Source organism: Chiloscyllium punctatum, chromosome 36, assembly GCF_047496795.1.
Source record: "Chiloscyllium punctatum isolate Juve2018m chromosome 36, sChiPun1.3, whole genome shotgun sequence".
Taxonomy (NCBI): Eukaryota; Metazoa; Chordata; class Chondrichthyes; order Orectolobiformes; family Hemiscylliidae; genus Chiloscyllium; species Chiloscyllium punctatum.
The window spans coordinates 4,113,618-4,125,880 of NC_092774.1; the positions used below are offsets into that span (position 1 = coordinate 4,113,618).

The 12,263-nt window shown below is 45.2% G+C and overlaps 1 protein-coding gene and 1 long non-coding RNA gene across 7 annotated transcripts in view; one reads left to right on the forward strand and one right to left on the reverse strand.

Annotated features, from left to right (window-relative positions):
• Positions 1-12,263, reverse strand: part of LOC140460184 (uncharacterized) — a 54,316-nt gene that overhangs the window by 16,044 nt on the left and 26,009 nt on the right. Inside the window, exon 2 of the long non-coding RNA XR_011953899.1 lies at positions 11,009-11,076. This is a non-coding gene — a long non-coding RNA (uncharacterized lncRNA). The remainder of the gene's footprint in view (positions 1-11,008; positions 11,077-12,263) is intronic.
• Positions 2,844-12,263, forward strand: part of LOC140460183 (uncharacterized) — a 40,132-nt gene continuing 30,712 nt past the window's right edge. For all 6 annotated transcript variants that reach the window (XM_072554570.1, XM_072554571.1, XM_072554572.1 and 3 more), the window contains exon 1: positions 2,844-3,799. In XM_072554570.1, coding sequence (XP_072410671.1) covers positions 3,709-3,799 — 91 coding nt within the window. In that variant the 5' untranslated portion in view covers positions 2,844-3,708. The remainder of the gene's footprint in view (positions 3,800-12,263) is intronic.

Here is a 12,263-nt window from a genome sequence, read left to right on the forward strand (position 1 = left end):
ACCAAAGGTTTGGTCAAACAGTTGTGTTTAAAGAGAATCTTAAAGGAGGAGGAAGGGGTGGAGAGGTGGAAGGAGATTCCCAAGTATCAAATCCAAACATTTCTTCCTTCATCATAACTGAAGTCCCCCATTTCTGGTCATCCTCCCCTGATCCCTGTCTGTAATAGTCATCTTTTCCCTGTGGTGCAGTGCCCAGAGCTGTATTTCCTACATCATTGACCTGCCTGTCTGACTGAGCAGCTGTCAGGTTCCAAACTCCCGATTGCCTCTATTAGTGTCTGTGTTCTGTTCCTGAAAGCTCAGCATCAACAGATCTGCCTCTCACAAACTGACAGAAATCAAAAAGGGATTATTTTAATGGCATGGAGACAGGGGTCTTTCCCATTGCCCAGAAATATAACACTTTATTGTCTCAATCCCAGGAAAGATAATTTGTGATTATTGCTCGATATTTTACTGCTTGGTCATGGAATGTGGGCATCATCAGCTGGACTATTGTTCATAAGCAAAAATGCCCTTGAGAAAGTGGGGTGATCTGTCTTTTTGAACTGCTGCAGTTGAAACTATTAGGGAGAGACTTGCAGCATTTTAACTCAGTGATGATGCAGGAACAGTGATGTCATTCCAACTCAGGATGGTGAGTGAGTTACCGGGGGAACTTGCAGGTGATGGTGATCCCATACAGAAGCTGCCCCTGTCCATCCATGTGGTCGGGGTCAAGGGTTGAGAAGGGGCTGTCGAATGAGCCTTGGTGAATTGATACAGTTGATCTTGTGAATGGTACACACTGCTGCCATTGTGGATGTGTTGAATATTAATGGTGGTGGATAGGTGCCGAACAACCCAGCAGCTTTGTCCTGGATGGTGCCAAGCTTCATAAAGGAGTTATCTGTACACGAACTGGCGTCGCTCAGTCCTCTCTCTCTCAGGAAGATACCAGGACACTGACTTGTGTCTCTCAGTCCCTTCTCTTTCACGGAGATATCTGTACACTAACTGGTGCCTCTCAGTCCCCCCTCTCTCTCAGGGAGATATCTGTACACTGACTGGTATCTCTTAGTCACCCCACCCCCTCCTCTCTCTCAGGGAGATATCTGCAGCTGACTGTTGTCCCTCAGTTCCCCTCCCTCTCTCTCAGGGAGATATCTGTACACTGACTGGTGTCTTTCAGTCCCCCCTCTCTCTCAGGGAGATATCTGTACACTGACTGGTGTCCCTCAGTCCCCCCTCTTTCTCAGGGAGATATCTGTACACTAACTGGTGCCTCTCAGTCCCCCCTCTCTCTCTCTCTCTCAGGGAGATACCTGTACACTGACTGGTGTCTCTTAGTCACCCCACCCCCTCCTCTCTCTCAGGGAAATATCTGCAGCCGACTGTTGTCCCTCAGTTCCCCCTCCCTCTCTCTCAGGGAGATATCTGTACACTGACTGGTGTCTTTCAGTCCCCCCTCTCTCTCAGGGAGATATCTGTACACTGACTGGTGTCCCTCAGTCCCCCCCTCTCTCTCAGGGAGATATCTGTACACTGACTGGTGTCTCTCAGTCCCCTCTCTCTCTCTCTCTCTCAGGGAGATACCTGTACACTGACTGGTGTCTCTTAGTCACCCCACCGCCTCCTCTCTCTCAGGGAAATATCTTCAGCCGACTGTTGTCCCTCAGTTCCCCCTCCCTCTCTCTAAGGGAGATATCTGTACACTGACTGGTGTCTCTCAGTCCCCCCTCTCTCACAGGGAGATATCGGTACACTGACTGGTGTCTCTCAGGCCCCTCTCTCTCAGGGAGATATCTGTACACTGACTGGTGTCTCTCGGTCCCCCCTCTCCCACAGGGAGATATCTGTACACTGACTGGTGTCTCTCGGTCCCCCCTCTCTCTCAGGGAGATATCTGTACACTGACTGGTGTCTCTCAGTCCCCTCTCTCTCAGGGAGGTTATCTGTACACTGACTGGTGTCACTCAGTCCCCCCCCACCCCCACCCCCTCTCTCTCAGAGGGATATCTGTGCACTGACTGGTGCCTCTCAGTTTGTTTGTTGTTCACAAGCTCTTTAATTTTGAAACAATGCACTAGGACAGAGTGTGACAGGATCTTTAACCTGATTATTGCTGCTGAACTGTTGCCTGTTGGAAGGCGGGGACACTGAAGCTGGTTTCAGTGGGTGGAGCTGCTGGGGAAGTTGGTGAACCTTCACTCACTTCACTCCCCTATTTAAACAGCACTGACTCCAGCTCCAGACAAAGGTGCCCTGAAGCAGCCGGATCTCTGGAGTGTCTGACTCTGTCTCTGCTTCCACACCGCGATGGGGATTACACCTTATCTCTGTGTCCTCCTGCTCTGTCTGACAGGTGAGAGTTCCCGGGGCTTTCTCCCCACACAGTGAGGCTGCTTCTTCCCAGATTCTGGGACTCTCTGTTTATCTGACCAGTTTATTAAAGTGAGCTCTCTTCTGTTTCTCTGTTATTCACAGGTATCCGCTCTCAGATCGTGCTGACACAGCCTGAGTCAGTTGTGAAAAAGCCGGGGGAGTCTGTCAGACTGACCTGTACAGTGAGTGGGTACAGCCTGTACAGCTACAGGACACACTGGGTGAGACAGGTCCCCGGAAAAGGGCTGGAATGGATACTTTCTTACAATCAAGGATACAGCACTTACTACGCACCCGGAGTTCAGGGTCGAATCACGTTTTCAATCGAATCTTCGACAAAAACCTACATTGAGATTCCCAATCTGAGAGTGGATGACACCGCCGTGTATTACTGTGCGAGAGACACAGTGAGAGGAAATGGGGCTGGACTGGGACAAAAAATCACTGAGAGAATCGACAGTCAGGGGAATCAGTGAAACGGGAGGAACTATCACACACACACCCCCCAGCTACCAGCACAGCTTCATTCCCATCCTGACTGTGTTGGGACCTGCTGGTCCTGGGAATGGGGAAATGGGATTATTCACTGCTGATTCCTGGCACAGGTGATATGATGAGAAAAGGAGTTCGGGACATGAACAAAGATCTCTCTGGACTGAAACAGGAAAGGCCAGTCCCTGGGCAGGGAGAATCAGAGCAGCAATGCTCACTTGGAGCAGTGTCAGTGTGATCGGGTTAAATGTGAAATCTGACCGGACTCAGTGTCAGGGAAAGGGGAGGAGGTTCATGTACGGCTCCCTATCACAGTGTATACATACTGGAGTGACACAGTGAGACAGATGGGGGGTCTCCCCATTCAAAAACCTGCCACTGGAAATCTATTTAAACTGCTCTCTCTGGGTGCTATCACTGGCTTTACTTCCTGAGCTGTGGAAATAAATCAGATCCAATTCAATAATCTGGGTGTGGGAACAACTTTCTGTGAAGATATCGTTTGAAAGATGGACAGAACAGTGAGGAACAGAGAGAGAATGATGGAGAATGAAAACTCCTTGTGGATTCCCCCAGCTTCCCATACAATCCTGAAAACCCCAGCATTGACTCCTGGAGTGTGGGAGACACTCGGACACAGACTGGAGAGTTGTTTGGGACATTTGATTTCGGGCTGGATCCTGTAGCTGTGGTTTCTGAGCCCGGCTGAAACACTGTGATGGATATACTACCACAGCAGCACAAAACCTGACACAAACTGCCTCGCTCCTAATGACAGTGTGTATCCGTGGATTTCACATTCCTGTTTCCCAGAGTGAAATATCTAAACACTGACTGGGATTGTCAGGGAAAATGTCGATTCCTGGGAGAAAACAAGACAAAAAGGAGGCGATTCTTTTTATGGATAACTTGCAGGAGCTGGTGTACCACAGACAGGAAAACGGTAAAAACACCACATTTGTAAATACATTTGGGACAGGATCAGGATGGAATTTCAGATGAAAATAGAGGAAATTGCTGCTCCAGGTTAAAACACAGTTTATGTTTAATTCCTTGGGGATTATTATATATTGAGCTCAGGGTCAGTTATTGTATTGGGTGAATGAAGAGACAGAGCACAGTGGTATTATCTTGACTACTGGGGGAGCGGAACCTTCCTGGAAGTGACTTCAGGTAAGACAAACTTCTCAATTCTACTATTTTCGACAATTTATTGTATTTAATGTGTGTTTAGTGAATTTGATAATGTAGTAAAATCAGTGAGATATTTTGGACAATTACATGATTCCATCCCAGAGAGGTGAATTTCTGCAGAGTCAAGAATATACCCAGTAACTGGAGCTGAAACCTGAGACTAGATTTATTCTCAATCGTTAATATTAAACCTCAGAAAACCTAATGAAGGTTCTGGGATCTGTTTAACATGCTCAGCTTGATCCAGATTACATTATTCAGGATACTTGCTGGATTGGGGTAGGTTTAATGATTTTCGACTGTTGGATATTTGGAGGCAGGTTGGGATTTTGTTATAATCTCAGTTAAAAGACAGGATCCAATTCTGTTGTGATGTAAAATTGGTGTTACAGTCTTTTCCATTTTTATTTTTTTTATAGTTCATACCTTGTTGAACAGTTTTAAAAGTGTTAAGTTCCTGATTTCACTTGATAATTTTGCGAACTGAGAGAAATTATTTGAACAGAGTGAGATACAGGGATGAGTGTTTATTAAAAATCCCTCATCCCAACAAATTTGTAGCATATTCCACTGAGCTGTCCAGACAGACAGCAAACAGGCTGTGGGTGTGGAATGAAGTTGTGTCTGATTGAGACAGGATTTAGGGTGTGCTTTGACATGAATGGTTTCATTAGCTGTGAGATTTTAAACCCTCTCTCACTCTGAAATCTCTAACTAGACCCATGCTGAAAGGTTGAGAACAGAAGAGTTTCTGCTTGGTTGAAATCGTTCTTGGACAATAATAGCATGGAATTGATTATTTTTAAATTTATGGATATCATATTTTTCTCTTCACTGTTTCAATGTTTACAATCATTGGATTAAAACATTTGACAAGGAAACTTCACCCTAATATATGAGCTGGATGGTGATTAAATCTCACCGTGAGTCTAAGTCCAAAGGGTTTAGTGTCAGTGGAACAAGGTTATTGATATTCAGCCAGTTCTGACCACTGCTCCTTTTAGTGGAGATGGTCCCTCAAATGGAAGTAAGGCTTATGGGAAAGGAAGGGGATGATCCTTTTTCAGGGACAGGTTTATATCCACTCGAGATCAAGGAGCTTGAATTGAAATTTCACAACTTTCCTGTGGAACAAGAGTTTTGTGAAGGAAACTGATTCTATCATTATTCCTGAGCACGATGATATTCTCCTGTGGGCTTTTTACAATGAGTTTTCTTCATTCTTTTAAAATGAATTTATTTTAATAATATCATTAACTAAATGAACAGGAAGGTCAATGATGATTTCAACATGTCCCCCTGAGGACATTTATCTAAAAAGATGAATTTTACAAAAAGCACACAGTAAAGTTTCCTCGATCTCCCTGGATTCACTGGGAGAGAAATTCCTCCCGGGGAGTGAGACAGAACAGGCAGTTTCTGACTTGACACTCCTCCTGCCCAAAGCCTGATCCTGAATTTCAGGGACTGACCTGGAATTGAATACCAGGCACTGTGTGGAACAGGCAGGCGATCTGAATACCCCAGTTTTCTCTTACCTTCCCGGAAGGAAGTTCTTGGCTGCAGTGCAGATCGTATGTGGGAACATCCCTGATCACAAACACTGAGTGAGGGGTCAGTTTAACTGGAGTGAAACACTGCGGTCTGTGTAATTCCCATTCTTCCTCCTCAGGAAAATATAAAACACTGAACAAATATTTCTTGTACTTGGGTAATTTTAGGTGTGTTTCTGCAGTTGTCGTTGTTCAAGCTCTTGTCTGAATTTACTCACTGAGTGCGCTCTACCTCCTTTCTCATCTTTCTTTTTGTATTCCACTACCTTTTCTTCCTTTGTTGTCAGTTCCTTCCCTTTTCTTTGGTCTCTATTTCTCTTCTTCTCCCGCTTTCATTCCATGACCTTTACCTTTCTCCTCTCTCTCTCTCTCTCTCCCTCTGTGACCTACAAAGCCAATAGAACAGGTCCCCCTCCCCCACTCCCCCCATCAATGGGGTTAAAGCTGGAACATTCTGGAAAGATGCTGAAAGGATCAGTTCAGTGTGAGGGGGTGAGGTCTGCAGTAGGATGTTGATACTGGACTGTAATATACTGGATGAGACCCAGTACACTGTATGGTGTGAGATCCTGTCAGCATTGAACAGACATTTCAAATCTCTCAGCATTTATTATTGAGGATCTCGGAGCTTTTAATCTGATTGTTGGGAAAAGGTGTTTAAAATTCTCAATGACACTGAGAAAGTGGATGCAGGATATAAGGGTAAAAGGAATAAATTAAAAGCAAACCTATCACTGACACAGTCCAGTCAGTCTGATGGTGGAGTTGAGGAAATTTTTAGAATTACTAATTCAGGATAAAATTTGAGACAACCTCACTTACTCAGGGAGTTTCTGTGATCTGTTATGTTCTGACTGAAAGGACAGAAGAATCAGATTCTATTGTAAAGATCAACATCAGATTAATATTGAAAGGAAAACATTTGACAGCCCTCTGGGACAGTAACAGGGGGGTGGATTGAGTGGTTTGTTCCACCAAAGAGCCACCATACACTGATACACGCAGCATAGACAGAGGGGTGCCAGTGGATGTGGCATCTGGATTTTCAGAAAACTTTTGAGAGCATTTTGGAAAGGCCAATCAGGGCAGGACTTATCCACTTAATGGTAAGGGCCTGGGGAGAGTTGCTGAACAAAGAGACTTTGGGGTGCATGTTAAGAGCTCCTTTAAAGTGGAGTTGAAAGTAGGCAAGATAGTGAAGAAGGCAATTGGTGAAAGCATCCAGTTTCGGAGTTGAGAGGTCATGCTGCGGCTGTACAGGACATTGGTTAGGCCAGTTGTGGAATACTGTGTGCAATTTTGGTCTCCCTCCTATCAGAAGAATGTTGTGAAATTTGATTAAAGTTCAGAAAAAAATTACAAGGATATTGCCAAGGTTGAAGGATTTGATCTGCAGGGAGAGGCTGAAGAGACTGGGGCTGTTTTCCCTGGAGTGTCAGAGATGAGATTAGTTTGGGATATCTGGTTGGCATGAACGAGTTGGACCAAAAGGTCTGTTTCTGTGCAGGACATCTCTGTGACTCTCTGCTTTTAAATTCCCATACTGGGGATAATTAGATTAGATTAGATTACAGTGTGGAAACAGGCCCTTCGGCCCAACAAGTCCACACAGACCCGCCGAAGCACAACCCACCCATACCCTACATTTGCCCCTTACCTAACACTACAGGCAATTTAGCATGGCCAATTCACCTGACCCGCACATCTTTGGACTGTGGGAGGAAACTGGAGCACCCGGAGGAAACCCACGCAGACACGGGGAGAACGTGCAAACTCCACAGTCAGTCGCCTGAGGCAGGAATTGAACCCGGGTCTCAGGTGCTGTGAGGCAGCAGTGCGAACCACTGTGGCACCGTGCCACCCAACTAAATTAGACTTGGAGGAATATATAAGTCTGGATGGAGAATCAGTGACTAGACAGAAGCAGAAAGTTGGAATAAATGGATCATTCTCAGGACAGCAGGCTGTTACTGGTGAGATACTCCAAGGGTCAATGCTAGTTCCACAAATGCTCACAATCCGTATAAATGACAAGGATGTGGGGACCAATGGGGATGTTTATAAATTTGCTGATGACATCAAACTGGCTGGGAACATTATTTGTGAGGAGGGTGCAAACAGGCTTCAGGAAGATTTGGACTGGCTTTGTGAATAGGCTGGAATTGGGCTTTTAAAATATATTACATAGAAGTCTGAAGTTATTCACTTTGACAGGAAAAAACAGAAAGTCTGATTTGGAAGTGTGAGTGTCCAAAGGGATCTGGGTGTCCTTGTCCATGAGTCACTCAAACCTAGCAGGATGTTGGGATTAATTACAGGGGGATTTGAGTACACAAGGAAAGGTGCCTTACTGCAGTTGTATAGGGCCTTGGTGAGACCACACCCAGAACATTGTGTACAGTTTTGGTCTCCTTATCCAAGAACAGATAATACTTGCTGTACAGGCAGTGCAATGGTTGTTTACCAGACTAATCCCTGGCAGGGTTGTTTAATGAAGAGGGATTGAGGAAATTGTGGAAACTGTGTCTGTATTCTCTGGAGTTTTGAAGAATGAGAGGTGATCTGACTGAATATACAAAATTCTTACAGGGGCTGATGTGAACAGGATGTTTCCCATGGCTGGCGATTAGAGCCGGGGGAACCAAAACTCTTAGGATGAGAGGCAGGCCATTTCCAATTGAGATGAGGAGGAACTACCTCTTTCAGAGGATGGTGAATCTTTTGGAACTCTCTACCCAGAGGGCTGTGGAAGTACGATCATTGAACAGGTTCAAGACAGAAATCAGTGTGGATCTGGAGACTGATGACATTATGGGAAATGGAGATAAAGCAGGAGAATGGAATTGAGGGGATGGTCAGCCATGATCTAGAATGGCAGGTCAGGCTTGAGAGGCTCAGTGGCCCACTCCTGTTCCTAAGTTCCTGTGTGTGACTGACACACACAATGAAAGGATTGACAGGCCACCGGGTGTCTTCTCTCTTGGATAGAGAAGGCTGAGGGGTGACTAAATCAAGATTGTTAATGTTCTGAAAGGCTTTGATCGAATGGAGTAGAAGGAGAATGTTTCACCTTGTGGGGAAGATCTAAGACAGAGTAGATCATTCAGCCCATTGATTCTGTTCCACCATTCAATGAGATCATGACTGATCTGATCATCCTCCACTCCATTTTCCTGCCTTTTTTCCATAATCCTTGATTCCCTTTGTGATTAAAAATCTGTCTATGCCAATATTGAATATACGTAATGACAGACCCTCGACAGTCCTTTGCAGGAAAACATTTCACAGATTCACTACCTTCTTGGCGGCATTGTGGCTCAATGGTTAACACTGCAGCCTCACAGCGCCAGGGACCCGGGTTCGATTTCATTCTTGGGCAACTGTCTGTGTGGAGTTTGCACACTCTCCCCATGTCTGCTTGGGTTTCCTCCGGGTGCTCCGGTTTCCTCCCACAATCCAAAGATTTGCAGGTCAGGTGGATTGGCAAATTGCCCATAGTCTTAGGTGCATAGTCAGAGGGAAATGAGTCTGGGTGGGTTCCTCTTCGGACGGTCGGTGTGCACTTGTTGGGTCAAATGGCCTGTTTCTACACTGTAGGGAATCTAATCTGTGAGACAAAATTTCTCCTCATCTTTATCTTAAACGGCATATCTTGAGGCCATCAGTATAAGACTGTTCCCAAGGAATCCAATTGGAACCTCTTCAGCCGAAGAGTGGTGAGAATGTGAAATTGTTAAAGGATGGAGTCATTGAAGTGAAGAGTGGAGATGGATTTAAAGGGAAGCTAGACAAGGCTGTGAGGAGAAAGGGAATGGATGGTTATGATGGTTCAGATGAGGAAATATGACAGAACTGATTAGCATCCCATCGAAACCCCTCAACATCTACTCCCTCCACCATCAATGCTTAGTGACAGCAGTGTGTACTATCTACTGCAACAACTCACTAAGGTTCCTTCAATAGCACCTTCCAAACCCACAACCACCACCATCTAGAAGGACAACGGCAGCAAATACTTTGGAACATCTCCACCTACATGTTCCCTTCCAATCCACACAGCATCTTGACCTGGAGCTATATTATTGGATCTTTACTGTCACTGGCCTCAAATGCTGCAACACCTTTTCGAACATGCATGGGTGTCCATGCTTAAATGGTCAGCAGGGGTTCAAGAAACATCTCACCATGATGTTCTCTGGGGCAATTAGGGAGAGGTAATTAATGCTGCCTCAGACAGTGACCCCCTCACTCCAGGAATGAATATAATAAAAAGAGGCTTGAGTGGACCAGAAATACCAGCATGGACTGGTTGGGCTGAATGGACACATCCTGTGCTGCATATTCTGTCTAGCTATCAAAGCTCCTTTATTATATTAGCCAATACTCATTGTCATGTGCTCAAAGTAGTTGCGAAGGAAATAACTTGTATTTTTATTGCACCTTCCATGAGTTCAGGACATACCTGACCAGTTTATAGTTTTTGAATAGATTTGAAGTGCTGTCAGTTTTTTGGAAGCAGTGAATACGTCATTAAACCAGGACCCCATGACCAATAAGATACTGACAGTTTTTAATGATGTTAGAGGGGGGATAAATACTGGACGACACTTTGAGAAGTCAGTTTAATGTCTGATCTAAAAGACCAGCCCCTCCAACAGTGTAGCACTCCCTCAGTAATATCAACCTAGATGTTGTGCTCAAAGAATCAGCTAAAACTCCCAACCTTCAGGTTTAAAGTGAGACTGTGACCACTGAGCCACTGCTGAGTGAACAGCTATTGTCTGCATTATACCAGGGCCATAAGGGAACACGACCGTAATCAACTCTTCCAAAGAAAATAACCCCAGGCTGCTTAATCTCCCCCCCACCTCACCCCCCCACTTCATTTCCTAAAACTCTGAACCATCCTGGATCTGTTGCACCTTGAGCTCTCATGGACCAGAGAGTCCTTTGCCTCTGGCTGAGTCAGAATTACCCACAGACCTGACATGAGGTGTCACCGAGGATACACTGAGGGTGAATTTGGTCTTGGCTGTAGAACACATCAGGTTACAGTGAAGCATCTGTGTGTTTTACAGCTGCTCAGATTTTCAATCCCATTGAGTACAGTCAGAAAGAGACCAGGGCAGATTGTAACCTGGGCTGAGATTCACTCTCACCAGAATCACTCAAGGCCAGGTTCACCCTGAATTTTATCAATTCCAGCTCTCTGCAGCCGATACAGTTACGCTCATCATTCTCCTCATTACTGCTGTCCTTCAGTACAATGCTGACAGTCTCAGGAATTTATCAAAGTTATCCCCAGATCCATCTCCTGACCCCCACTTCCCAACACTGTTTGATCCACTGATCCATCATGAACTAGACTTACTGCCCACTGGTTGCAGGATGTGAAAGACTGTCACCTGGAAACGATGTTGACTGATATGATCCTGTCACCCACACTGGAAAAGTTCAGCAGCTCCATCAGCATCTGTGGAGACAGAAATAGAATTAATACTCAGATTTCTGAAGCCCACAGTGGATTAATTTAATTTCTCTATTTTCTCAAAATGCTTGAATTTACATTGTGTCTTTGGTAAAACTTTTCACAGCCAAAGAACTACATTTGAAGTGTCATGATCAGTGGAATGTCGGGAACACAGCAGCCAATATTTGAAAAAATAGCATTAAGATCACAAGATAATTAACCATTTTCAAATTGAGTGAATCAGACACAACATTGACTTCACACCCAAACAATATTCCAGCCTATTCAAGCCTGTGGGGTTGATGTCAATCTGCTGTTCCCCTGAATAATGCAAGATTCCTGCTTGATAATGTAGACCGTCTCTGCTTTGTCCTCCAATTCCCAGCTGTCCAGTGTTTTCCCAAGGTAACTTCAAGAATAATTTCATTATGTAATCCCTTACCGAGCATGAGCTCTCCCTTTCCTCTGACAATCACCAACTATCCATTGGCTTTTACTGGCTGTTTCCCTGATTTCACACACATTCCCAAAATCTTGCAGCATAGAAGCTCAATCTTTAACTCAAGACAGAGATTGGGAGACAATGAGTTACTCTTGACATCAAGAGATATGGAGATAATATCAATATGTCATTGAAGGAGGTGAAAATCTAAAAGACTGAATCATAAGATTGACAGTCTGTGGTTGTACATATTTCTCTGTACAATTGAAATATTACCCTTCCTATCCTTGGCCTGTCCCTAGTGTGACAGATTCAATTCCATGAAAAACCTGAAGGGTTTGCATCCACCGCCGCTCCCTCACCACCTGACGCCTGGAGGAGGAACGCCTCATCTTCCACTTCGGAACACGTCAACCCCAGGGCATCAATGTGGACTTCACCAGTTTCCTCATTTCCCTTCCTCCCACCTTACCCCAGTTCCAACATTCCAGCTCAGCGCTGTCCTCATGACCATTCCTACCTGCCAATCTCCCTTCCCACTTATCCACTCCACCCTCCCCGCTGACCTATCACCTCCATCCCCACCTCCATTCACCTATTGTACTCTCTGTGACCTTCCCCCACCCTCCCCGCTGACCTATCACCTCCATCCCCACCTCCATTCACCTATTGTACTCTCTGTGACCTTCCCCCACCCTCCCCGCTGACCTATCACCTCCATCCCCACCTCCATTCACCTATTGTACTC